At 41.8% G+C, this 27,950-nt stretch overlaps 1 protein-coding gene across 4 annotated transcripts in view; it reads left to right on the forward strand.

Annotated features, from left to right (window-relative positions):
- LOC140196797 (copine-3-like) overlaps positions 1–27,950 on the forward strand; it is a 63,377-nt gene that overhangs the window by 13,605 nt on the left and 21,822 nt on the right. For all 4 annotated transcript variants that reach the window (XM_072256597.1, XM_072256615.1, XM_072256606.1 and 1 more), the window contains 9 exons: positions 2,737–2,880; positions 3,524–3,703; positions 7,252–7,326; positions 12,472–12,543; positions 12,769–12,852; positions 17,130–17,219; positions 18,150–18,248; positions 21,655–21,741; positions 23,956–24,015. In XM_072256597.1, the coding sequence (XP_072112698.1) occupies positions 2,752–2,880; positions 3,524–3,703; positions 7,252–7,326; positions 12,472–12,543; positions 12,769–12,852; positions 17,130–17,219; positions 18,150–18,248; positions 21,655–21,741; positions 23,956–24,015 (876 nt within the window). In that variant the 5' untranslated portion in view covers positions 2,737–2,751. The remainder of the gene's footprint in view (positions 1–2,736; positions 2,881–3,523; positions 3,704–7,251; positions 7,327–12,471; positions 12,544–12,768; positions 12,853–17,129; positions 17,220–18,149; positions 18,249–21,654; positions 21,742–23,955; positions 24,016–27,950) is intronic.

Genomic DNA, 27,950 nt, shown 5'->3' on the forward strand with positions numbered 1-27,950 from the left:
GCATTGATTTTAATGATAACTTTGAAATTCTATCATTTTGTGCAGTTTTATAGTGCATTTAAAATTACATTTAAGTTATCTGAACTAATGCAATACTTTGTTAAACTCACCTTTCAAGCTCATCCTAAAAGTTTGATGTTACAAATTATTGCCTCCTATGTCACATGTGACCCTCATGTAACACGTTTGATATTTTCTAATTTCTAGCACCAGCACAGATTGAGAACCAGCTTTATCATCACTGACCTATGTTCTGAAACTTGTTGTTTTGCAGCAGCAATACAGTGCAAGCAAGTCATAAAAAATTACTATTGCAGAAATAAACAGTGTAAAAGACGAATCATGTTCATGGACTGTTCAGAATTCTGATGGTGGAAGGGAAGAAATTGTTCTTAAAATTTTTCTCGTGTGAGTCTACCTCTTCCACTATGGCACTAACACGAAGAAGGTATGTCCCTGATAGGGAATGACAGATGCTGCCTTCATGGAGCACTGCCTCCTGAAGCTGTCTTCAGTGGTGGAGCCGGATCTCATTGGTTCCATGGAAAAAAAACTAACATCAGCAACAATATATATACTCTTGCCTGCACACCAATGCTTTTGAAGTTTACATTTACACTTGTCCCCTAAGGAGCTGTTCCTGGGCTCCCCCCTTTGCTAATTGACTTGATGCCTCCTTGAGTCGAGATCAAAAGTTTCAGTCTGTTGCGGTTATGAGCTAGCAGAGTCTCCAACTCAAAGCAGCCTCTTTTGATCCTGTGTATTGAAGCCTCCATGTCATGATGTGATGTAACCAGTCAAGAAACTCTCCAGCATACATCTGTAGAAATTTGCAACAGACTTTGGTGACGCACCAAATCTCAGCAAACTCCTAATGAAGTAGAGTCACTGGTGTGCCTCCTGTGTGATTGCATCAATGAGTAAGGCCCAGGATAGATCCTGAGATGCTGATGTCTCAGATCTTAAAGCTGCTCATCCTTTCAACTGTTGACCCCTCCGTGAGGACTGATTTATGCTTTCCAGACTTTGCTTCCCTAAAGTCCGCAGTAAATTTGTTGGTCTTGCTGTGAGGTCGTTGTGACACCACTCAACCACCTGATCAATCTCACTCGTATAAGGCTTCTTGTTGCCAGCAATAGTGGAGTTATTGGCAACTTATAGATGATGGTGTTTGCACCGTGTCTAGCCATGGACATAGAGAGAGTAGAACAGTGGACTATGTATGCAGTTTTGAGATGGATCCAGGCTAACTGTCATCCCCCAATGAGGAGGTCAGGGATCCAGTAGGCCCAGTAGACAGAGGCCCAGGTTTTGAAGCTTATTAATTAGCAATGAGGTGATGATGGTGTAATTGATAAACAGAAGCCTGACATTTGTTTTGCCATTGCTTAGCTGCTTCCAAAACCTGTGAGATTGTGTCTGCTCTAGACCCGTTGTGGCGGTAGGCAAATTGCAGTGTCCTGGTCCTTGCCCAAGCAGGAGTTAATTTTAGCTATGACCAGCCTCTCAAAGAACTTCATTACAATAGATGTGAATACTATCGGGCAATATAGAGGCAGCTCACCCTGCTTTTCCTGAGTACTGTGATATAACTGAAGTAGGTGAGAACCTCTGACTGCAGCAGTGACAGATTGATATCCTGGAAAGCTCCAGCCAGTTGGTTGGCATAGGTTTTCAGTACCTTGCCAGCTATGCCATTGGGGCATGACTCCTTGCAAGGGTTCACCCTCTTGAAGGGTATTCTGGTGTCTTGCTTTACTTTCTGGTTTATTATATTGCACAATCTGGTGCCACTGTTAGGCTAATTCCAGATACATTTACCACTGTGTGAAGTCTGATGACACATGTATGTTCGTGCATAACAAGGTAGGTTACTAAGCTGGACATGTTTTTCTTAGTAGTATGGTAATTTTTATCAGAGGTTGAACAAAAGTTTAAAATGCATACTGTGCTATAAGCTAACAATATTTTAAGATGTTTTAACACTTGTCTGTAATGCAGTCAATTGATTCTGGGACATAACTGTTAATATGATGGAGAATATATCTCCTTCCACCATAAGATTCCTTAATTATTTTGCTGATTAGCAATGGCAAATGACCGGCTGGCATGCTAGATCATGCTGTGAAGAAAGCTGTTCAGCACACTATGTTCCATTGTTGCTTCTGTTTCCATGGAAATACTGGGCCAGGCGCGAAGGGGGTTAGCTATTAATGCGGACAAGAGAAGTTGATTGATTACAGAGGATTATAGGAATTTGAGCACAGTAAATTAGTGGTTAGTGAATATACTTGCTCTTTCTGATCTACCTTAACAATTGCATGAAATTAATGATCAGGGGACATTTGTTTCCTCACATTGAGAGTCTGAGTAAGTTGATAACCAAACTGGACAAGGTGCACTTTGTTTGTCACAAGGTCTGATTAGGCACAGTGGTCTGGCCAAGTTATTGACAGTTGCTTATATGCACATAATTACTTTCAACACTTCTAAAAATCCAGCAACTGAATTTTGAGATCAACAAAACACAAAATTGTTCTGTGATTATTTAATTGCCGGTAGCACAGCTTTAATTTTCTTTTGACCAGGTAAACCTAAATACAATAAGATAAAATGCTTTTTTTTTACCCAAAATATGGTCTGGATTTTTTTAAACAAGTTTTCTTCATGTTATGACTTCCAGTTGTACCTATTTGTACATTTTCAGTCCTCACTCAATGCAGTCTGTGCTGTTAGTTTGCAGGACAGCAGATGGCAGATTGTGTGACTAAAGTTGAACTAATCATCAGCTGTGACAACTTGTTGGATAAAGATGTTACTTCCAAATCGGATCCATTGTGTACACTGTTCATTAACACGAGTGGAAATCAGTGGGCTGAAGTAAGTAATTTTTCTTTGGTTGTTTGCACATGTTACACATGCAAGAATAAGTTCGAACAATGGCATCTTTTATTCTTAATTTGAAGAACCTTTGCTAACCTGCTCATTGATTTACCTTTTCTTTTCTATCTTTATGTCCTCATCCTGGTGGAATATAATTTATTTTTAAACATTGTGTATCAGGCAATTACTTTCCATTAACACTGTTTACATAATTAACATCAACAATACTCTTTAGTTCTCTTTTGATCATGTGTTTTTCAACTGAGTTTGAATATAACATGGAAATCTACTAGAAATTAATGATATGTCTGTGGTCCTGACGGTCTGCATACGATGTGTTACTATATTGTTTAATGCATAAGTTATTTTCTTAATGGTTTGAACTCACGAAAAGTGGTCCTCTGTATTTTTTTGGCTTGAAATTGGAGTCAGTATTACTATTGCTGTTCAGCTTTTGGAGAAGATAGATACTTTTTATATACGGTCACATCTGTAATAGTACTTGAGTGAAAGCATGAGGTGCTTTGTATTGTACGTCCAGCTGCTACTGGGCAGTGCACATTTACTCTAGAATATGCGGTTAGCATGCCTTGTATTTGTTCTGTAATGGTTTTAATAATAACATTTTGTTTTTCTCTAGATTGATCGCACGGAAAGAGTTAAAAACTGTCTCACTCCCAAGTTTGCTAAGAAGTTCCTGATTGATTACTACTTCGAGCAAGTTCAGAAACTGAAATTTGGAATTTATGATATTGACAACAAAACCATAGATTTGAGTGATGATGATTTCTTGGGGGAACTGGAATGCACTCTAGGACAGGTAAATATCAATAATGCTTTCATTATTTATCTTGATCACTAGAAATATCCCTGTGGTATTATGGAATGCTGCATTAAGAAAACTATTTGAAAGCAACATTATCTTGCTCCTTTTAACCAGATCTAGTCACATGAAGAGAATTATGTTTGTTTTAGCAGTATGCATATTATTACAGTTCCAACTATGAAAGCTTTTTGTATTACATGTATTGAAAAAGTTACTCTTTTATATCTATCGAAATGCAATCTATTGAATTTTGACCAGTCGAGATCCTGATGCATCACACACTGAAATTAAATCAAGTGAAATTTTTGAATAGTTGGGCTAACTACTGCAATTGGACTGTTGGATCAATTGTCAGGCAGTTGACAATAAACTCACATTGACATAGAGCTACTTCAGATCCAGCTTTGTGGGGTTCATAACTTAAAATATCCATTAAAATTCTGATGTCCAGACTTGTAAAGGATATTGCTGATTTAAGTTTTTCATACTGGAATTACAGTTTTCCACTTGTGACCCAGAAGTGCCTCTATGACAATGCGAGTTTATTGTCAAGTGCACAAGTAGAGTGAGGTATAGGTACAACGAACATTTTCCTGCAGCAGCATCGCAAGCTCTTGGGTTGAGACAACACAATATAAATCATACAGGACAGTGAAGGAGGCTGTGCAAATCTGAGTTGTCCATGGTGATGCAGATGTTGGTCCCTCAGTTTACTTTCCTGAAGTAAGGTTGGGATTATGGTGCTGCAGGTTGTTTCAAGATTCTGATGGTTCAGCTGTTACTGAACCTGGTGCAGTGGGACTTAAGGCATATACACCTCTTGCCTGACTGTAGCAGTGAAATGTGGACATGACCTAGATTGTGGGGATCCTTGCTGTTAGATACTGCTGCCTTGAGGCAGCTTTCCCGTCAGTGGTGGCGTGGGCTGTGACCACTGTCCTCTTATTGCAGCACCTCTGAATCAAATTCTCTAACTCATTCCTGCATGCTGATTCTCCATCATCCATGATTCAGCCAACAGTGGCGTCGTTGGTAAATCTACGGATGGTATTGGAGCTGGCCTTATCCGCACAATTGTGGGTGTAAAGAAAATTGAGTGGGGCACTAAGTACGTGGCCTTGAGATGCACCTTTTGTTGGTAATCAGTGAGGAGGAGATATGGGGGAAACCATATAATTACAACAAAATTTAAATTAACAAATTTATTAACAAATTAAAAAGGCAACTTGTTATTAAAGTAAAGATTGCAATGAAAACTTGAATCCGAGGTGGCCAATATCCTGGCGAGGAGGCTTGCTAATGCAATTGGGGAGGGTTTAAACTAGATTTGCCGGTGGGGGGGGTGGGAAGGGAAGAGGCAGAGGATGGGAAGGTTAGAGTACAAGTAGGGGGAGTTTGTGAGGAAGGATAGGCAGATGTTAGAGCAAAGATGCACTCACCCTGATGGTTTGAGATATGTCTGTTTTAATGCAACGAGTATCATAAACAAGGCGGATGAGCTTAGAGTGTGGATCAGTACGTGGAACTATGACGTTGTGGCCATTACAGAGACTTGGATGTCTCAGGAGCAGGAATGGCTGCTGAGTGTGCCAGGCTTTAGATGTTTCAAAAAGAACAGAGAGGAAGACGTAAGAGGTCGGGGCATGGCATTGCTATTAGGGATAGTGTCATGGCTGTAGAAAAGGAGGGAAGTCATGGAGGGATGGTCTACTGAGTCAGTTGTGTAAAAGTCAGAAACAGGAAAGGGGCAATAACTCTCTACTGGGTATTTTTTATAGACCCCCCCCCCCAATAGGAACAGGGATATTGAAGAGCAGGTAGGCAGGCAGAATCTGGAATGGTGCAATAATAATAGGGTTGTTGTGATGGGAGAGTTTAACTTTCCTAATGTTGACTGGCATCTCCTTAGTGCAAGGGGTTTAGATGGGGTGGAGTTTGTTAGGTGTATTCAGGAAGGTTTCCTGATGCAATATGTGGATACACTAACTAGAAGAGAGGCTGTATTATATTGGTACTGTATTGGGAAATGAACCTGGTCAGGTGTCAGATCTCTTAGTGGGAGAGCGTTTTGGAGATAGTGACCACAACTCTGTCTCCTTCACCATAGCACTGGAGAGGGGTAGTGGCAGACAATTTGGGAGAACATTTAATCGGGGTAGGGGGAAATATGACACTATTAGTCAGGAACTTAGGAGCAAATGTTCTCAGGGAAATACTAAATTTCTGCCTTGCAAATATTCAGGGAACATTTGCATGGAGTTCTGCGTAGGTATGTTCCATTGAGGCAAGGAAAGGATGGTCGGGTAAAAGAACCATGGTGTACAAAAGATGTGGAAAATCTAGTTAAGAAAAGCTTACAAAGGGTTCAAGAAACTAGGTACTGATAGAGTTCTAGAAAATTACAAGGTTGCCAGGAAGGAGCTTAAGAACGAAATTGGGAGAGCTAAAAGGGGCCATGAGAAGGCCATGGAGAGCAGGATTAAGAAAAACACTAAGGTTATGAAGAGCAAGTGATGAGCAGTGTGAGAATAGGACAAACCATGTGCAATAGTGGAAACACATGTTTGGAGTCAGAGGTACTTAAATACTTTGCTTCAGTATTCACCAGGAAAAAGGACCTTGCCAATTATGGGGATGACTTACAGTGAACTGACACTTAAGCATATAGACATTAAGAAAGAGGATGTACTGGAGCTTTTGAAAAGCATTGTTAGATAGGTTGCCAGGACTGGACGAGAAGTAACCCAGGCTACTGTGGGAAGCAAGGGAGGAGACTGTTGAGCGTCTGCCAATGATCTTTGCATCATCAATAGGGATGGGAGAAGTGCTGGAGGATTGGATAGTTGCAAATGCTGTCCCTTTGTTCAAGAAAGGGAGTATGGATAACCCAGTAAATTGTATACCAGTGAGTCTGACATCAGTGGTGGGCAAGTTGTTGGAGATCCTGAGAGGCAGGATTTATGTGCATTTGGAGAGACATAATCTGATTAGGGATAGTCAACATGGCTTTCTCAAGGGCAGATTGTGTCCTACAAGCCTGATTGAGCTCTTTGAGGATGTAACAAAACACGTTGAAGATAGAGCAGTGGATGTAGTGTAATAGATTTCAGTAAGATATTTGATCAGGTTCCCCATGGAAGGCTCATTCAGAAAGTAATGAGGCATGGGATCCAAGGAGACCTTGCTTTGTGGATCCAGAATTTGTATATGGGTGAAAGTTTTTAATACAGATAAGCAAGCCACTTTTCTATTTGTTTGCAAAATTTGAATATGGAATTTTGCAAAATTTGACTGCATCAATACTGAATGCCAACTGCAATTTCTAAATTGGAAGTAAAATTTACTGTTTGGCGAATGTTCTTGTACTTTTTAACTTTCATCAAAAACTTGTTAACTTGTCACTTGTATGTAATTTTGTTTGCTGCATGTTGCTGCTATTTGCTTTTATTTTTCATTCTCTTCCAACAATTCAGTGTGTATCTTTGTTGAGGCTTCCTGTTCCTTTGGAAACTGAGTACATGCAATTGATCTGTTTTTGACAGATTGTCTCCAGCAGAAAACTGACCAGACCTCTCTTGCTGAAAAATAAATGCCCTGCAGGAAGAGGAACAATCACGGTTAGTCTTGTTTCATCTTTAGAAGTATATGTACATTGGTAAAAGCAACAAAAAAAATTGGATCAGTTGAAATTTGATAGGCGTTTAATTAGATCATGTAAATATTGATCTGCATGTTTTTTTGTTCTCTGTAATTCTCCTTTCCCAGCAGAAAGGCGATCCTATTCTGAAGTCTTCTGATGTCCTACTCAAGCATTTCAGATAATCAGTTAATTATCTGGTTTCAGATACTTTACCATGCTGTCACTAACCAATGTTTTAATATAAGGGTTTTCTTTGTATTTGGACTTTGTCAAAGGAATCTCTCTTGAGAGAATAGGGAGTATGTCCACAGAGCCAGTGTTCTGCTCAGGGTGTCAGGTGTGGGATTTTCGGGACTTCCAGCCTCCCCAGTGGCCACATCTGCACCAGGTGCATCGAGATGCAGCTTCTTAGCGGCTATGTTAGGGAACTGGAGCTGCAGCTCAGTGATCTTTGGCTCATTCAGGAAAGTAAAGCAGTGATAGACAGGAGCTACAGGGAGTTGGTCACCCCAAGGCTACAGGCGTCCGAGAAATGGATGACTGTTAGGAGAGGGAAGGGAGGATGCCAGATAGTGGAGAGGACCCCTGTGGCCGACTCCTCAACAATAAGTACTCCATTTTGAGTACTGTTGGGGGGACGATCTACCTGGGGGAAGCAACAGCAGCCATGCCTGTAGAACTGAGGCTGGCCCTGTGGCTCAGAAGGGTAGGGAACTGAAGAGAATGGCAGTAGTAATAGGTGATTCTATGGTCAGGGGGACAGATAGGTGAGATTGTGGATGTGAAAAGGAAATATAGATGGTAGTTTGCCTCCCAGGTGCCAGGGTCCGGATTTTTCTGAACGTGTCCTCAATATCTTGGAAAGGGAGGGAGAACAGACAGAAGTCATGGTACAAATTGGTACCAACGACGTAGATAGAAAAAGGGAGGAGGTCCTGAAAAAATAATACAGGAAGTTGAGAAAGCTGAGAAGCAGGACCTCAAGGGTAGTAATCTCAGGATTACTACCTGTGCCACATGACAGTGAGGATAGGAATAAAATGAGGTGGCAGACAAATGTGTGGATGAAGAATTGGAGTAGGGGGCAAGGATTCAGATTTTCTGATAATTGAGACCTCTTCTGGGGCAGCTGGGACTGTACAAAAGGGACGAGTTGCACCTGAATCCAAGGGGGACCGATATTGTTGTGGGCAGGTCCACTAGAGCTGTTGGAAGTGGTTTAAGCTAATATAGCAGGGGGATGAGAACCAGTATGATAGAACTGAGGATGAGCCAACAGGTTTACAAGTAGATGATGGGTGTAGCATGAATGTAAGGAAGGACAAGCCAATGACTGGGTGCAATGCAGACAGAGTAAAGAGTTATATTGTACCAAAGAGGCAAAATTCAAAAGGGCGAAGAATGCAGGACTGAAGGCGCTGTATTTAAATGCGTGTAGCATTCCGAATAAGGTGGACTGACTTGTGGCGCACTTAGAGATTGGTCGGTATGACATTGTGGGCATCACTGAGTCGTGGCAGAAAGAAGGCCATAGTTGGGAGCTTAACATCAAAGGACATGCTTTGTATCAAAAGGACACGCAGGAAGGCATGGGCGGTGGTGTGACTTTATTGGTAAGAGATGGAATTATATCTTTACAAAGGGGTGACATAGGGTCAGAGAATGTTGAATCTTTGTGGGTGGAGTTAAGAAATTGTGAGGGTTTAAAAAATAACATTGTGGGAATCAGATAGGCCTACAAATAGTAGCCAAGATGTTGGGTAGGGATTGCAAAGGGAGCTGGAAAAGGCATTTAGTAAGGGTAATGACACAATTGTAATTGGGGACTTCAATATGCAAGGGGTTTGGAAAGTCAGGTTGGTGGTGGATCGCAAGAGAGGGAATTTGTTACATGTCTATGAGATGGCTTTTTAGAGCAGCTTGTACTTGAGCCTTCTCAGTGAAAGGCTATTTTAGATTGGGTATTGTGTAATATCCCAGATCTTATTAGTGGGCTTAATGTAAAGGAGCCCTTAGGAGGCAGTGATCATAGTATGATTGAATTCATACTGCAGTTGGAGAGGAAGAAGCAGAAGTCACATGTATCAGTATCACAATGGAATAAAGGGAATTACAAAGGCATGATAGAGGAGCTTGCCCAGGTGAATTGGAGGAGGATACTGGCTGGGATGATGGCAGAGCAGAGATGCTGATGTTTCTGGGAAAAGTTCACCAGGCGTGGGATAGGTATGTCCCACAGAGGAAGAAGTTCTCATATGGCAGTGATAGGCAACCGTGGCTGGCGAAGGAAGTTAAGGACTGCATAAAAGCCAAGGAAAGGACATATAAAGTAGCAAAAGTGAGTGGGATAATTGGGAAGCATTTGAAATCCAACAAAAGACGACCAAAAAAGCTGTAAAAAGGGAGAAGATGAAACATGAGGGCAAACTAGCCAATAATATAAAGCAGGGAAGTGTATGTTGATATTGGGCCACTGGTGAGGCAGTAATGGGGGACAAAGAAATGGCAGATGAGCTTAAGGGGTACTTTGCATCTGTCTTCTCTGTGGAGGACTCTAGCAGTGTGCCAGAGGTCTGTGAGAGTCAGGGAGCAGGAGTGAGTGCCATTGGTATTATAAAGGGAAAAAGTGCTAGACATCTCAAAGATCTTAAGGTGGATAAGTCACCTGGACTACATCCCAAAGTCCTGAGAGAAGTTGCTGAAGAGATAACAGATGCATTAGTCATGATCTTTCAAGAATCACTTGATTCTGGCATGGTCCCAGGGGACTGGAAGATTGCAAATATCACTCCACTCTTGAAGAAGGGAGGAAGGCAAAAGAAAGGAAATTATAGGCCAGTTAGCCTAACCTCAGTGCTTGAGTCTATTATCAGTGCTGAGGTTTCGGCTACTTGGAGACTAATGATCTAAGTCAAAATTAGGGTGGTTTCTGTAAAGGAAAATCTTGCCCGACAGATCTGTTAGAGTTCTTCAAGGAAGTGTCAAGTAGGGTGGACAAAAGAGAGGCAATGGATATCATTTTCTTGTATTTTCAGAAGACATTTGATGAGGTGCCACATGTGAGGCTGCTTAACAAGATTGACGTTACACTGGCGTTACAGGAAAGATGCTGGCATGGATAGAGGAATGACTGACAGGCAGGAGGCAGCGAGTGGGAATAAAGGGGGCCTTTTCTGTTTGGCTGCCAGTGACTAGTGGTGTTCCTTGGACCACCACTACTTTTCACATTGTTTGTCAGTGACTTGGATAATAGAATTGGTGGGCTTGTGGCAAAGTTTGCAGATGATACAAAGATAGGTGGGGGGTAGGTAGTGCTGAGAAAGCAATGTGATTGCAGCAGGACTTGGACAAATTGGAAGAATGCCAAAAAAGTGGCAGATTGAATACAGTGTTGGGAAATGTATGATAATGCATTTTTGTCAAAGGAATGATACTGGGGACTATTATCTAAACAGGGAGAAGGTTCAAGTATCAGAGTTGCAGAGGGACTTGGGAGTCCTGGTGCAAGACACCCAGAAGGTTAATTTACGGGTTAAGTCTGTGGTAGAGCCAAATGCAATGTTGGCATTCATTTCAAGGGGAATAGAATCTAAAAGCAAGGTGATAATGCTGAGCCTTTATAAGACAGTAGTCAGGCTGCAGGGAGTCTTGTCAGTTGTTTTGGGCCCCATATCTCAGAAAGGATGTGTTATCATTGGAGAGAGTCCAGAGGAGGTTCAATAGGTACAATAGGTTCAATAGGTACATTTATCGTCAGAGAAATGTATACAATATACATCTTGAAATACTTTTTCTTCGCAAACATCCATGAAAACAACAGAGGATTGCCCCAAAGAATGAATGACAGTTAAATGTTAGAACCCCAAAGCCACTGCTCCCCCTCCCACGCATAAGCAGCAGCAAAATGACAAATCCCCCCCCCCCCATCCTACCAGCAGAAAAAAGCATCGGCACCCCCCACTGAGCACTCAAGCATGCAGCAAAGCATCAATAAAGACACAGACCTGCAGTACCCCAAAGACTGCTTGTTCACTTGGTGATCTGACATACCACAGGCTCTGTCTCTCCCTAATGAGGGGAAAAAGAGGTGTCCCCATTTCACAGCGAGAGGGGAGAAATAAGAAAGCAACTTGTTGATTTATGGTGTTAAAAGTCTGTTGCGTAGCTTTTTCTGAGCTCTGTGCCCAAAGAACTTAGGTCTCTGGGCACGCAGCCAGCCTGCTGCTTATGATCTTCCATCTCCCATGATGCATCAGGTGGCGGCTCCAGACTTGAATTTGCCCGCCTCCAGAGCCATGAAAATCCACCACCCTGAAGGTGCATTAGTCTTCCAGGCCACATCCTTGGCATAACGAAAAGTGGCTGGTCATCAGGCCCTGAGAGCAGGTCCCGTTTCTGCAAAGATTTGAAGTCAGCATGTAACTCCAGATCAGGGTCTCCAAAAGAACCTTGAAAGGGGGAGAAAAAAGAGATTTCGGGAATGAAAGGGATTAACGTATGAGGAGCGTTTGGCGGCTTTGGGCCTATACTCGCTGGAAATTAGAAGAATGCACGGGGAGCTCATTGAAACCTACCGAATGTTGAAAGGACTAGATAGGGTGGATACGGAGAGGATGTTTCCTATAGTGTGGTTATCCAGAATTACAGGGCATAACCTCAAAATTGAGGGGTGACCTTTCAGAATAGAAGTAAGGAGGAATTTTTTTAGCTAGAGTGTAACGAATCTATGGAATGCTTTGCGTCGACTGCAGTGGAGGCCAAGTCCGTGGGTATATTTAATATAGAAGTTGATAGCTTTCTGAGTGGTCAGAGCTTCAAAGAATATGTTGAGAAGGCTGGTGTATGGGTTTGAGTGATATCTGGGATCAGCCATGATGGAATGGCGGAGTAGACTCAATGGGCTGAATGGCCTAATTCTGCTCCTATGTCTCATGGTCTGAACAGTACTGCACTGACATAAATTTCTGTTTGAAATTGCTGCATTTTGGAGCTGATTATTTTGGCGCAGGGTATTTGTCTGGTTCTCACCTCAAATATGGTTGGCCTGACATTATGAGGTATTGCCTCTTCATTTCTATTACAAAAATATTGTAAATTGATTTCTATTTTATTTGTTTTTAAGATCTATGCTGAGGAAGTGAAAGACAACAGAGTGGTAAATTTTGAGGCTCAAGCACGGAACCTGGATAATAAGGTAGGTGTTTTGTAGAAAGCTGAAAATATGTCGGCTTTATCATTTAAAAGGAAGAGCAGTAGTCTGAGATCCTCAATAGCTCTGGCTAGTGAACAGTATCTATTTGTCATTTTCTCTTTCCCATTGTTTTTTTATTATGTTTCTAGTTTGTGTATAATTTTGAAGTAGTATTTGTACAATTATGGCTCACATTTTCTGTCTGGAAATAATGTCTTTTCTGATCAGGATTTCTTTGGGAAGTCAGATCCCTACCTGGAGTTTCACAAACAGACTGAAGATGGAAAATGGCAAATGGTTCATAGAACAGAGGTAAGAGTCAGAAGCTGAGGAGCAGATTGATTGATTTACTGATGCAGCATGGACTAGAACCTCCCGGCCCTTTGAGTCACGCCACCCCAGCATCCCCCGATTAACTCTAACCTAATCACAGGACAACTTACAAAGACCAGTTAACTTACCTGCTTTGTCTTTGGACTGTGGGAGGAAACAGGGCCCCCGGGGAAAACTCATGCATTCCACTGTGAGGGCGTACAGACTCCTTACAGAACAGCGCTGGAATTGAACTCCGAACTCCGGAACGCCCTGTGCTGTAGTAGCATCGCGCTAACTGCTGCACCGTCGTGGTGCCCAGATGACACCTTAACTGTGTCTAATAAGCATAACGTTCAAACTGTCTGCTAAGTTGTTCTCTTCAAATACATGTTGACTGAGGAGCTGTCTTTCACCTACATCGTCATAATGAGGAGACAGAGAAATAGTGACATAATATCAAAGTTGTTTGTTGTACTTTTCAGCACATGACTTCCTGCCTAAAGTACTTCAGCCCCTGTGCTGATTATAATTAATATATTCATGTAAAGAGCGTGCAGGAGAAGCTTTTCCATGTTCAACAAGATATGAATTTGAACTTGGGGGACACATAGTGGACACTATGAATATGCTTCAATACTAAAATGTGTGAATCAAACATCACTGTGATGATTGTACGTTCTAGTACCAATTGTTTGGCGACAATAAAGTATAAAGTATATAAATTAAAGCTGCTTTGGAACAGAGGGGGAAATTTGACCGGTTGGATTAGAGATGTAAAATAATGGTTGCTGAGCTTAGTGACATGGTGTCATGACAACAATCTTTCCCTCAATGTCAAAAGGGCTGATCACTGACTTTAGAAAGGGGGAGCCCTTCAAGTTTAATTTTCATTCAACCATACACCTGAATTCAGCCAAACAAATCAGTTTTCCTGTGGGCAAGTTACCAACAGCCACAGACAGCATATATAGTTATAATAGCAGAAAAACGTAGTCAGTGTACACATGCACTGAAGTTGGGCACTTGTTCCTGTCTACACCAGCAGTGTTGAGCTTGAGAGCATTAAGTCCTTGGGTGTGAACATCACTGGTAGTCTGTCCTGGACCAATCATATTGATGTCACAGCCAAGAAAGCTATCCAAGGCCTCTGCTACCTCAGGAGGCTAAAGAAATAAGGTACACCCCCATCAAATTTTTCCAATTTTTATCAATGCACCTTAGAAAGCATTTGGTCTGGATGCATAATGACTTGGTGTGGCAACTGTGTTATAACTCAGAAAAGAGTAAATTAGATAACTGGGATAAATGACAGAAGTTTAACATTCATTCCTATTATACCACAGGTGGATCTTTGCAGGCTATACCATGCACCCTATTTAATGTAGAGGTGTATAGATTTACTAAACAGATAACCTAAATAAGGGATTACTGGCAAGAGAAAATCTGCAAATGCTAGAAGTCAAAGTAATACACACAAAATGCTGGAGGAACTCAGCAGGCCAGGCAGCATCTATGGAAAAGAGTAAACCGTCCACGTTTTGGGCCGAGACCCTTCCTCAGGACGGGAAAAAAGAGATAAGAAGTCAGAGTAAGAAGGTGAGGGAAGAAGAGGAAGAAATACAAGATAGTAGGTGATGGGTGAATCTGGGAGATGTGAAGTAAAGAGCTGGGATTGGTGAAAGAGATGAAGAGCTGGAGGTGGGGGAATCTGATAGGAGAGAACTGAAGGTCATGGAAAAAATGGAAGAGGAAGGAGCACCAGAGGGGGAGGTGATGGGGAGGGAAATAAGAATGGGGAATGGTGAAGGTGAAGAGGGGGCAATTACCAGAAGTTAGAGAAATCTATGTTCATGCCATCAGGTTGGAGGCTACGCAAATGGAATATAAGGTGTTGCTCCTCCAACCTGAGTGTGGCCTCACCGCTGCAGTAGAGGCCATGGACTGACATGTTGGAATGGGAAGTAGACTTAAAAAGTGATTACTGGTGTGAAGAATAAGATAAAAGTGGTTCTCTATTACGTAGGAAAATTAGGGTTGCGGTAGTTTAAAAAAAATCAAACTTCCATAGAAGGGATTGAAGAAATATTTTCATCTGGAAGTCAGTCAGGCTCTCTATGTTCTGTTTTCCATTGCCAGGTATAATGTTCTTCAGAATTTTATTGTATGACTGCTGAAATTGATCATTTTCTTAACTGTTTATTAGAAAAATGAGTAACCTGATTCTGTGTTCTGCATGCACATAATGCACTTGCATTCAGAGGTACCAGCATGTGTGCATTGATATCCAAATGCATCCAGTGCACACTTTCGCAAACACACACAAAATGCTGGTGAACGCAGCAGGCCAGGCAGCATCTATGGGAAGAAGTACAGTCGACGTTTCGGGCCGAGACCCTTCATCAGGACTAACTGAAAGAAGAGCTAGTAAGAGGTTTGAAAGTGGGAGGGGGTGGGGGAGATCCAAAGTGATAGGAGAAGACAGGAGGGGGAGGGAAGAAGCTAAGAGCTGGAAAGTTAATTGGCAAAAGGGATACAGAGTTGGAGAAGGGAGAGGGTCTTGGGACAGGAGGCCTAGGGAGAAAGAAAGGGAAAGGGACCCAAGAGGACGATGGAGAGCAGGCAAGGAGTGATTGTGAGTGGGACAGAGAGAGAAGAAAAAAAAGAAGGGGGGGGGGAATAAAAATAAATAAGGGATGGGATAAGAAGGGAAGGAGGGGCATTAACGGAAGTTAGAGAAGTTAATGTTCATGCCATCAGGTTGGAGGCTACCCATATGGAATATAAGGTGTTGTTCCACCAACCTGAGTGTGGCTTCATCTTGACAGTAGAGGAGGCCATGGATGGATATATCAGAATGGGAATGGGACGTGGAATTGAAATGTGTGGCCACTGGGAGATCCTGCCTTCTCTGACGGACAGAGCGTAGGTGTTCAGCGAAACGGTCTCCCAGTCTGTGTGGGGTCTCACCAATATATAGAAGGCCACATCAGGAGCACCGGACACAGTATATCACACCAGCCGACTCACAGGTGAAGTGATGCCTCACCTGGAAGGACTGTCTGGGGCCCTGAATGGTGGTGAGGGAGGAAGTGTAAGGGCAGGTGTAGCACTTGTTCTGCTTACACGGATAAGTGCCTGGAGGGAGATCAGTGGGAAGGGATGGGGGGAGGGAAACGAATGGACAAGGGAGTCGGGTAGGGAGCAATCCCTGCGGAAAGCAGAAAGGGGGAGGGGGAGGGAAAGATGTGCTTAGTGGTGGGATCTTGTTGGAGGTGGCGGAAGTTACGGAGAATTATATGTTGGACCCGGAGGCTGGTGGAGTGGTAGGTGAGGACAAGGGGAATCCTATCCCTAGTGGGATGGCGGGCGGATGGGGTGAGAGCAGATGTGCGTAAAGTGGGAGAGATGCGTTTGAGAGCAGAGTTGATGGTGGAGGAAGGGAAGCCCCTTTCTTTAAAAAAGGAAGACATCTTCTTCGTCCTGGAATGAAAAGCCTCATCCACTTTTGAATACCACTTGAAAAATTGAGTTGTACGTACGTAAAGCTCCCACAGACATTGCAACACACATCAAAGTTGCTGGTGAACGCAGCAGGCCAGGCAGCATCTCTAGGAAGAGGTGCAGTCAATGTTTCAGGCCGAGACCCTTCGTCAGGACAGATGACAGACGAAGATGATGTGTGTTGCTTGAATTTCCAGCATCTGCAGAATTCCTGTTGTTCACAGACATTGCAGATGACTTAGTGTTGGGCACGTGGCCAACTGGTTAAGGCGTTCGTCTAGTTACCTCAAGGTTGCTAGTTTGAGCCTCAGCTGTGGCAGCGTGTGTGTGCCCTTGAGCAAGGCACTTAATCACACATTGCTCTAGTCCGTGCGAGGAGTGGCGCCCACATAGACTTCCAATATGTGCCTTGTAAAGCATGAAAATGCCTGATGCAGGCCTCTCATGGTCTGAGTTGACGTTCCCTCCTCAGAAGCAGATATTCACAATGATCAAGGTCTGTTTTGGTTCAGTTTAAAAGGTAACCTGGCAGATCAGATCCTAGTATGTGGTATCAGGCACTTCAGGTTGTCTACAGGTAGGTCCCCTTTAAGATCTGTACTTACCTTGTGCTATGGATCTCCCCCCTGCACCACATCACGTTGTTCCAGTTCCATCAACATCCCAAAAATTGCGTGTTTTCTGTAAATGTTTTTTATAATGTAATGGTGTTTTAAGATGTAAAAATGTAAGCAGTATGCTATGTTACTAATGTAAATTTTTTAAATATTTAGGTAATAAAGAATAACCTAAATCCTAGTTGGAAACCTTTCAAAATCCCTTTGCGATCCCTGTGTAATGGTGATTTTCAGAGGAGTATCAAGGTAAATTTCAGTTTACTGACATGGATTCAGAAATGACAATTTTCTCAGTCTTTTCACCATGGTTCTTTTTGTAAAATGGAAGCAACTTGTAACCATTAATGCCGTCAGTATTGAAAATATTGACTAAAAAGTGCAAATACATTGTTTACAGTGAACAAATAAAGCTAGGCAGTAAATGTATGGTGCTTATTCATTTTTGTTGCACAAACAGCAAAAACCAGAAGCCTATGGTGCAGGGCTAACAATTTACAACATTAAGTGAAGTTGATTTGAGCCAATTTGTCATATATTTGCCTTTCCTATTTATACTAGTAATGTTTAAGCAAGATCTGCTTGGGTATGAGTTAATGCACATTTCTGCTGTGCATTTATCATCTAATTGTTTGTCTTGTTTAAAGGATGATAATGGATTTAAATATATTAATTTATTCAGGCTCCAAGTCTTGAAAACACTCAATGTCCAATTAGCTGAAAGTAATTTGCCGGAAATTCAACTTCTTGCTTACTGGTGCTCGATGCGCTACATGGAGTACTTTTCAGATGGGAAGTTCAGCTGGTTGACACTACCGCACAACACGTTTGGTGCCAATGGCTGGGAATAAGTTTATTGACAGCATTTTGTTGTTCCTTTTCCAGTCTTCATATTTTTGTCTACATCAAAAAAGCTAACTGTCTGCTGGTTTCTGCTATTTTTTCATTGATAATCAGCAAATTTACTCGGTTGTTCTCTGCTTATAGTATACATTTTCTGAATGAATTATTTATGATCCAAGATCCTCCAGTCAACAAAGAATGGTAAAATGCTAAGGGATATGAAATCCTTCAACAATAATGGACACTGTTAACTGCAGATTAGAACAGCAGGGTACAAACATCTGATGTGCCAGTTTATGCAGATTGCAACAAAACTAAATGTAGTTTTTTTTGCAGGTGGAGTGCTATGATTATGATAATGATGGATCACATGACCTAATCGGTATATTTGAGACAAGCATGTCAACACTACAAGGAGCATCCTATAGCTCACCGGTAGGCCTTACATTGAACGTGCATCACAGAATCTGTATTTGATTTGGGTCTAGTAATGTTTGTGACATGTTTGAGTCTGCTCTCTTTATGCTTAAGGGTAAAAAAAAATTATGGGAATCATATAGACTTCCATATCTTAGCCAAGATGTGGGTTTGAGATTACAAAAGGAGTTGGAAAGGGCATGTAATAAGGGTAATGTAACATTTGTAATGGGGACTTCAATATGCAAGGATATTGGGAAAGTCAGGTTGATGTCGGATTGCAAGGGAGAGAATTTGGTGGATGCCTATGGAATGGCTTTTTAGAGTAGCTTGTGATTGAGCCTACTCAGGGAAAACCCACCTTACATTGGGTTTTGTGTAATAACCCAGATCTTGTAAGGGTTTAATGTAAAGGAACCCTTGGGAGGCAGTGATCATAATATAATTGAATATAATTGAATTCATACTGAAATTTGAGAGTGAGAAGCAGAATTCACATGTATCAGCATCACGTTGGAATAAAGGGAATTACAAAGGCATGAGAGAGGAGCTTGCCCAGGTGGATTGGAGGAGGATAATGGTGGGGATGACGGCAGAGCAGAGATGGCTGACGTTTCTGGGAATAGTTCACAAGGCGCAGGATAGGTATGTCTCCCAAGAAGTTGTTCTCAAATGGTAGGGGTAGGCAACCATGGCTGACAAGGAAAGTTAAGGACTGCATAAACTTAATGGAGAGAAGGCAGGTACAGGGTTCTGAGTTGGATGATCAGTCATGATCATACTGAATGGCAGTGCAGGCTCGAAGGGCTGAAAGACCTACTCCTGCACCTACTTTCTATGTTTCTATAAAAGCCAAGGAAAGGGGATGTAAGGTAGCAAAAGTGTGTGGGAAGTTGGATGATTGGGAAACTGTTAAAATCCAACAAAAGTAACTAAAAGAGCTGTAAAAAGGGAAAAGATGAAATATGAGGGCAGACTAGTCTATAATATAAAGCAGAATACCAAAAGTTTTTTCCAGTTATATAAAGAGGAAAAGGGAGATGAGAGTTGATATTGGACCACTGGAAAATGATGCCGGTGAGGTAGTAAAGAGGGACAAAAAAGACAGATGAATTTAATGGATACTTTGCATCTGTCTTCACTGTTGGAGGCATGAGCAGTGTGCCAGAGGTCAGTGAGTGTCATGGAGCAGGAGTGAGTGCCATTGCTATTACAAAGGCTGCACTTAGGGTATTATCAACAGTTTTGGGCCCCATAGCTCAGAATGGATGTGTTGTCATTAGAGAGTGTCCAGAGGAGGTTCATGAAGATGATTCCGGGAATGATGGGGTTAACATATGAGCATTTGGCAGCTTTGGGCCTGTACTCACTGGAATTTGGAAGAATTGGGGGAGGATCTCATTGAAACCTACTGAATGTTGAAAGGACTAGATGAGGTGGATGTGGAGAGGATGTTTCCTATGGTGGAATATCCAGAACTAGAGGGCACAACCTCAAAATTGAGAGACAACCCTTTAGAAAAGAGGTTTAAGGAAGAATTTTTTTAAACTAGAGAGTAGTGAATCTGTGGACTGCTGTGCCACAGACAGCTGTGGAGACCAAGACCATGCGTATATTTAAAGCACAAATTGATCGTTTCCTGATCCGTCAGAACATCAAAGGCTATGCCGAGAAGGCAGGTGTATGGGGTTGAGAGGGACCCATGGTCAGCCATGATGGAATGGCAGAGTAGACTCGATGGGCTGAATATAGAACATAGAATAGTACAGCACATTACAGGCCCTTCAGCCCACAATGTTGTGCTGACCCTTAAACCCTGCCTCCCATATGACCCCCCCCCACCTTAAATTCTTCCATATACCTGTCTAGTAGTCTCTTAAACTTCACTAGTGTATCTGCCTCCACCACTGACTCAGGCAGTGCATTCCACGCACCAACCACTCTCTGAGTAAAAAACCTTCCTCTAATATCCCCCTTGAACTTCCCACTCCTTACCTTAAAGCCATGTCCTCTTGTATTGAGCAGTGGTGCCCTGGGGAAGAGGCGCTGGCTATCCACTCTATTTATTCTTCTTATTATGTCTTACGCTCGTCTGAGTCTTTCAGTATTTCTATCTTACCACTTACCATGTTTTGATTTTTGCCTCAGATATTTTACTGTACATTCTAAATACTTTGTGTTGTTCCTTCCTTTGTTGCTATTTGATTTGTTACTCACATTCCTGCGTTTATGAATTAGTGTGTTGGATTCTTCCATTTGTCTTGGTCTTGCATTTATTTTGTGTTAACTACTCATTATGTTAAAAATTAATATATTTAAAATGCTGCTCAGCCTTCTACAATGACAATGTTCTCCACTCTCCTGAGTGTGGATATTTTCCTTTATTAGAAACTACTTGATAGTTTTGATAGTTTGCTTGCATTTGATATTCATTTGAAATCTGAAGTACACTTTCTGTAGTTACTTCTATAGCGCCTTAAATTGGGAAGGGGCAGGGAGAGGGGAATAATGTTTGGGGGGGGGGAGAGGAAGGGAGAGGTGAGGGAGCCGGAATCACCAGAGAGACATCCTGTAGTGATCAGTGCATCAATTGTTTGGAACCAAAGACCTTACCTGGTGACTCAGGGCTGGGCACGTCTGCACTCGTGCCACTAGCACTCTTTCACTCTTTCTCCGTCACCTGTCCCACCCACACCCTCCTGCAGCACTCCACCCTCACTACTCCCAATATCCTCTGCTTCTGACAGATTTACAAATTTGCTCTCTGTTCCACAATGACAAATGGAGTACTGTGCAAAAGTCTTAGTTATGTATCTAAAACTCATGCAGTACTGTATGTTGCGCCTCCTAACTATATTTTAATAATATCTGAAATTTAGCAATTTTATAAAATGTTAAGAACACTTGTACCAACTTTAACTTCTGATATCTTTTATAACTTAGCCTGTACTGTAATTTATTAAGTAAAATAATTGTGAAATGGTTACTTCTATTTAGACAGTTTATAACTAGCTTGTCTCTAAGACCAGACTTCTGATCACCTGTCCTAACATCTCATTGTTCAGTTTACTAAACACACTTTATTCCTTCCACTTCTTAAGTCTCATATTTCTTTCCTTTTTTAATGACTTTGGCTCAATGCTATATCTTGTTTACCTTCTACTGAAGTATCTATGGAGTCTCCACTCTGATAGAGTTTGACAAAAAAATTTCTGGGTATTACAGTGTTCCTTGCATGCATCTAGTATTTGCCACTTACACCCAACAATGCTTTTGCATACCAATCATGCTAATACAGTTACATTAGATATCTGTACTATTGAGTTTTGGTGTATAATTGCAGTAATAATTTTAAACTTCTGTATTTGAGAATTGTCATTGCATTTGGTCTTTCAATTAACTAATTCCTCCTGCTTTCCTGCAGATGGAGTTTGAGTGCATTCATCCAAAGAAGAAACAAAAAAAGAAAAGCTACAAAAACTCAGGAATTGTCAGTTTTAAATTATGCCAGGTAAGAAGCATTAGATCTTTGAGGAAGGAGGTTAGCCTTATAAATAGCAAAATTTGTTTCTCAACCTCTACCCCTGTCCTTTCTGCCCCACACCTCTCCTCCATCAATACCCATCCCCTTTTGTTTGTGCTACACATGCCCTTACACTTCCTCCCTTACCACCATTCAGGGCCCCAAACAGTCCTTCCAGATGAGGCAACACTTCACCTGTGAGTCGGCTGGGGTGATATACTGCGTCCGGTGCTCCCGATGTGGCCTTTTATATATTGGCAAGACCCGACACCAACTGGGAGACCGCTTTGCTGAACATCTACGCTCTGTCCGCCAGAGAAAGCAGGATCTCCCAGTGGCCACACATTTTAATTCCACATCCCATTCCCATTCTGACATGTCTATCCACGGCCTCCTCTACTGTAAAGATGAAGTCACACTCAGGTTGGAGGAACAACACCTTCCGTCTGGGTAGCCTCCAACCTGATGGCATGAACATCGACTTCTCTAACTTCCGTTAATGCCCCACCTCCCCCTCGTATCCCATCTGTTACTCATTTTTATGCACACATTCTTTCTCTCACTCTCCTTTTTCTCCCTCTGTCCCTCTGAATATACCTCTTGCCCATCCTCTGGGTCCCCTCCCCCCCCTTTGTCTTTCTTCCCGGACCTCCTGTCCCATGATCCTCTCGTATCCCCTTTTGCCTTTCACCTGTCCAGCTCTTGGCTCTATCCCTCCCCCTCCTGTCTTCTCCTATCATTTTGGATCTCCCCCTCCTCCTCCAACTTTCAAATCCCTTACTCACTCTTCCTTCAGTTAGTCCTGACGAAGGGTCTCAGCCTGAAACGTCGACTGCACCTCTTCCTACAGATGCTGCTTGGCCTGCTGCGTTCACCAGCAACTTTGATGTGTGTCCCTTTTGTTTTGTGACTGTTTTTCATGCCAGGGTTAAACTGGAACAGCATTTATAAAGTAATGATTCTAAATTAGTTGACTGCAGATATGTGCAGACTAAAAGTTTGATGCTATGATCTAGAAGACAGTTGGGAATTCCACACTGTAATGTGGATAAGGGCTGGACACAAAATGCTAGTAATGTTGAAAGCAAAGCACTATATCTGCAGGATAGCTTCTTACAAAGAAATGCTGCACTCAAATTATGAGGAACATGGATAAGGTAAATAGGCAAGGTCCTTACCCCAGGGTTATGGAGCCAACAACAAGAGGACGTAGGTTTAAAGTTACAGAGAAAGATTTAAAAGGGACTTGAGGCACATGCTCATCATATAGAGGGTGGTGAGTATGTGCAACAGGTAGAGTCGAGTAAATTTACAGCATTTAAGAGATTTGGACAGGTATGTAGGTAAGAAAGATACAGGATAAATGCAGCCAGATTGCATTATCTCAGTGAGGCAACTCAGTTGGCATGGATGGAGTGGGACTGAAGGACCTATTTCCATGTATTTCTATGACATCGGAGGTAATCGTCGAAGTAGTAGATATTCAAATAAAGATAGGTTGATATAAAAAGTGAAATAATTAGAGGAACACATTGTGATATGTCGCCTTTTCCATATTGTTGCATCAGTTCTCTAACACCCTGATTCCTGCTAATTATGATCAGAAGGCCAGTCAGTACTTGGCTTAGAATTGATGCCAATACATTATCCGCCATTGGAATTAACTGGCCCTTAATTACCTGTTTATTCATTACGTTGTTCTTAAACTGTGGTACAATGTTGTACTCTGACACCATAACCAGGACAGATTAGAAAATTATCTTCCTTAATTCCTTGGAAAGCCTAGGATATATTTCATTTGGATTTGCCAATTTATCCACTTTCAAAGATGCTGAAATCATTATTAGTAGCTATTTTATTATCTTTAACCCATCCAATATTTTTCAGTTGCTTCAGGGTTCAGAACATTTTTCCTTTAGTAGAAATTTAGCTAAGAAATATTTTGCTGTGGATCTAGTAATTCATTCGTAGGTTTTCTGCTTGATCTCTGCAAGCAATCAATAAATTATTTTGTGGCTTGTTCCTGTTAAGAATCACAAAATGTATTTTTATTTGCAAATTCCAAACACATTTGCATTTATCAAATGAGAATGAAGCATTAAATCCTCCTAAATCATACAAATGGTTTGCAGAAACACTTATGGCTGTAACTTACTCAAAAATAAACAACATTGTTTTAGTTCTCTTGTGCTTAATCTACAGGTTGTGAAGGAGTACACTTTCTTGGATTACATTATGGGAGGCTGTCAACTGAATTTTACTGTGAGTAAAACATTCCTATTGGTGAAAATGAAATTTTGTCACTGCCTGGTGTTAATTAATTCTCAAAGGAGATCAGTGTGAAGTAGATACCTGCAGACTCGCACCCACATCAAATATTTGAAAAAAGTATAGAATTAGTTTTCAAACAGGATTAATAGCTTGTTTATGAAAGTCTTTTTTACATAATTCTTGTATTTTGGTTTTCTATTTATGAGCATCATTTTTGACTCTGTGTTTCACAGTTAGGAAAATTCATCCAGAAGTAAAGTTAGACATTTTAAAAAAAAAATTGAATGAGTCAAATGCCTGTATAAATACAGAGTTAAATGTACTCGTTTAGCAAGAATGTTAGCCAAGTATCCTTGTAAGATAATTAACAAATGGATAGCCCTTTTGCTGTTAATGTTTTGTTAATGTTAATTGGAAAATTCTAACATCAACAAATGTAAAGTTGCACAGTTCTTTGTAATTCATTAATTATAAATTCCAAAACCCAAATTTAACTTTAATGATTTAGTAATTTATTTGCACAGCCAAAAGAATCATATTACTATGGCATTGAATTTTATGCCTTACAAGGCGTGAAACGAAAGACTGTGTGACACGCATGAATTTTGGACACGTTTCTGACGAGTTACAACCAGATTGGAATTTGTGATTTATGCACCTAAATGAGAATGAACAGGAAATTGAGCTTAATAAAGTGGACCACTCACCTCAAGACTCTCTGGTCTGTTGAACTATCACCCTAACCCCCAACATTCCCGGACCCATGGTACCTTCCCATGCAAACTAATGAGATGCAGCACCTCTTCCTTTCCCACCATACAGGGGTCCAAAGAATCAATCCAGATAAAGCAGTCCTTCGAATCGTCACTTGGACCATGTCTAGCATATTGTATTTGCTGTTCACCATGTAGTCTCTTCTACGTTGGAGAAATCATACTGGGGTCATTTTGCAGAACATCTTTGCCTAGTTTGCAAGGGATTGTTTTAATTCTCAATTCCACTTTCATTTCAACCTGTTAATCCTCCACCACCACTACAGTAAAGCTCAGAGTAAACTTGAACAACTTGGTATCTTACATCTGAGCACTTTGCAACTCTCTCAAGTGAACATTGAATTTTCCAACTTTAGGTCTATTGCTGTCTCTGTCTCATGGTGGTGTCTCTTTCTCACGTAATTTCTACAAAATGTCTCCCTTAGGGTCATTATTTTTTCTCTTTATCACTTTAACTGTCTTTAACCTATCTCCACATAGCTTTCTACCTCACTCTTCACCCCTGCTCCAGCTCTGCTTTGAAAAAGCAAACCTTCCATTGCACCCTCCAAACACACCAGTTCTGGGGAAGAGCCCCTGAAGCATTGACTGTTTTCTCTTTCCACAGATGCTGCTTGATTGTTTGGGTTCTTTCAACCTTGTGTTTCCAATTGCAGCATTTGCAGTTTTATTTGTTTTTCTGAACAGTTTTTTTTTGGCATAATGCTATTGACTCTTTGGAGTAAATGCTTACAAATTATAAAGCATCTTTTTCTAAAATGTGGGCACGTGGCCAAGTGGTTAAGGCATTCGTCTAGTGATCTGAAGGTTGCTAGTTTGAGCCTCAGCTGTGGCAGTGTGTTTGTGTCCTTGAGCAAGGCACTTAACCATACATTGCTCACTGTGCGAGGAGTGGCGTCCCACACAGATTTCCAATCTGTGCCTTGTAAGGCATGAAAATGCCCGACGCAGGCCTCTCATGGTCTGAGTCGACGTTCCCTCCCCTCCCTTTTTCTAAAAAACTGGGTACTGCAATGCATTTCACCTAGTCTTTTCAATGTATAATTATACAAACGTAAAAAGATGGCACAGTAGCCTAGTGGTATACACTTTACAGTACAGGCAACCCGGGTGGGTACAATTCCTACCGCTGCCTGTAAGGAGTTTGTATGTTCTCTCCATGTGAGTTTCCTTTGGGTGCTTCGGTTTCCTCCCAGAGTTCAAAGACATACCGGCTGGTAGCTTATTTGGTCATTGTAAATTGTTCCGTAATTGGGCGGTTGCTGGGCAGCGTGGCTCAAAGAGCCGAAAGAGCTTTCTCTGCTGTATCTCAATAAATAAAAAGAGACATGCTCCAGGAACACATCCCTTTAATAAATAGTGGAATTACTGTAATACCCAAAATTCATTTCATTTCTGGTGAGATTTACAATAGTTTTGGCCTGAATCGCTATTGGTGCTATTCTGTTAGTAACAGCTTTTACTAACAAGACTGGAACTGAGCATTATTAGTGATGTTGGCTCATCTTTTCTACAGTCTTGTTCAGAGTGCTACACAACATTTTGTCAGACTATGTAGACTGATCTAAATTCCAGTCACCAGTCCAAAATTGTTTCGGCAGGTTACTCTTCAAAATAAAATGACTAGAAGAAATTCTGTCTCTGCTGACTGTGATGCCAATTTGAACTGCATATGGTCTATATCCCTCAGTTCTCCCATCATTATAACACATGCTCATTATCTGGATATATTTCCTGGCAGTGGAAAGAGTGCTGGCATAATTGTGAGGTAACTTAAGGAATACTGCCTGAAGTTAGAATAGTGATACAAGTTGCTACTAATGTGGGAATTTGATTCCTGAAGCTTGCTGTTCTCTGGACTGGAGTGGCTTTGCACACCAGTATCTATCAGTATCACTGGCATGGTTTAAAGCAGGGGTAGGCAACCTACGGCCTGTGGGCCAGATCCAGCCCACAAAGGTATTTTGACCGGTTCACGAGCAGATATTGGGATGCTAAGCTTATCCGGCCCGTGAGCGATTTTTCCTTATTCTGAGTGTTTCACATGACCACACTGATGAACATGCATGGCAACTTGTTAAACTGGCCCCAGGTTCCATTTTGTTCCAAATCAAACACTGGTATATACGAATGACGGGAAGGCAGACTACCTTATTAATATGTATTAGATACTCTCCGTGCACGTACAGGTTTTAGAATATAGAATAGAATAGTACAGTGCAGTACAGGCCCTTTGGCCCACAATGTTGTGCCGACCCTCAAACCCTGCCACCCATATAAGCCCCCACTTTAAATTCCTCCATATACCTGTCTAGTAGTCTCTTAAACTTCACTAGTGTATCTGCCTCCACCAATGACTCAGGCAGTGCATTCCACGCACCAACCACTCTCTGAGTAAAAAACCTTCCTCTAATATCCCCCTTGAACTTCCCACCCCTTACCTTAAAGCCACGTCCTCTTGTGTTGAGCAGTGGTGCCCTGGGGAAGAGGCGCCGGCTATCCATTCTGTCTATTCCTCTTATTATCTTGTACACCTCTATCATGTCTCCTCTCATCCTCCTCCTCTCCAAAGAGTAAAGCCCTAGCTCCCTTAATCTCTGATCATAATGCATACTTTCCAAAACCAGGCAGCTCCTCTGTACCCTTTCCAATGCTTCCACATCCTTCCTATAGTGAGGCGACCAGAACTGGACACAGTACTCCAAGTGTGGCCTAACCAGAGTTTTATAGAGCTGCATCATTACATCGCGACTCTTAAACGCTGTCCCTCGACTTATGAAAGCTAACACCCCATAAGCTTTCTTAACTACCCTATCCACCTGTGAGGCAACTTTCAAGGATCTGTGGACATGTACCCTGAGATCCCTCTGCTCCTCCACACTACCAAGTATCCTGCCATTTACTTTGTACTCTGCCTTGGAGTTTGTCCTTTCAAAGTGTACCACCTCACCCTTCTCTGGGTTGAACTCCATCTGCCACTTCTCAGCCCACTGCTGCATCCTATCAATATGTCTCTGCAATCTTTGACAATCCTCTACACTATCTACAACACCACCAACCTTTGTTTCGTCTGCAAACGTGCCAACCAACCCACCCTTCTACCCCCACATCCAGTTCTTTAATAAAAATCACGAAAAGTAGAGGTCCAGAACA

This window comes from Mobula birostris, chromosome 1 (assembly GCF_030028105.1).
Source record: "Mobula birostris isolate sMobBir1 chromosome 1, sMobBir1.hap1, whole genome shotgun sequence".
Lineage (NCBI taxonomy): Eukaryota > Metazoa > Chordata > Chondrichthyes > Myliobatiformes > Myliobatidae > Mobula > Mobula birostris.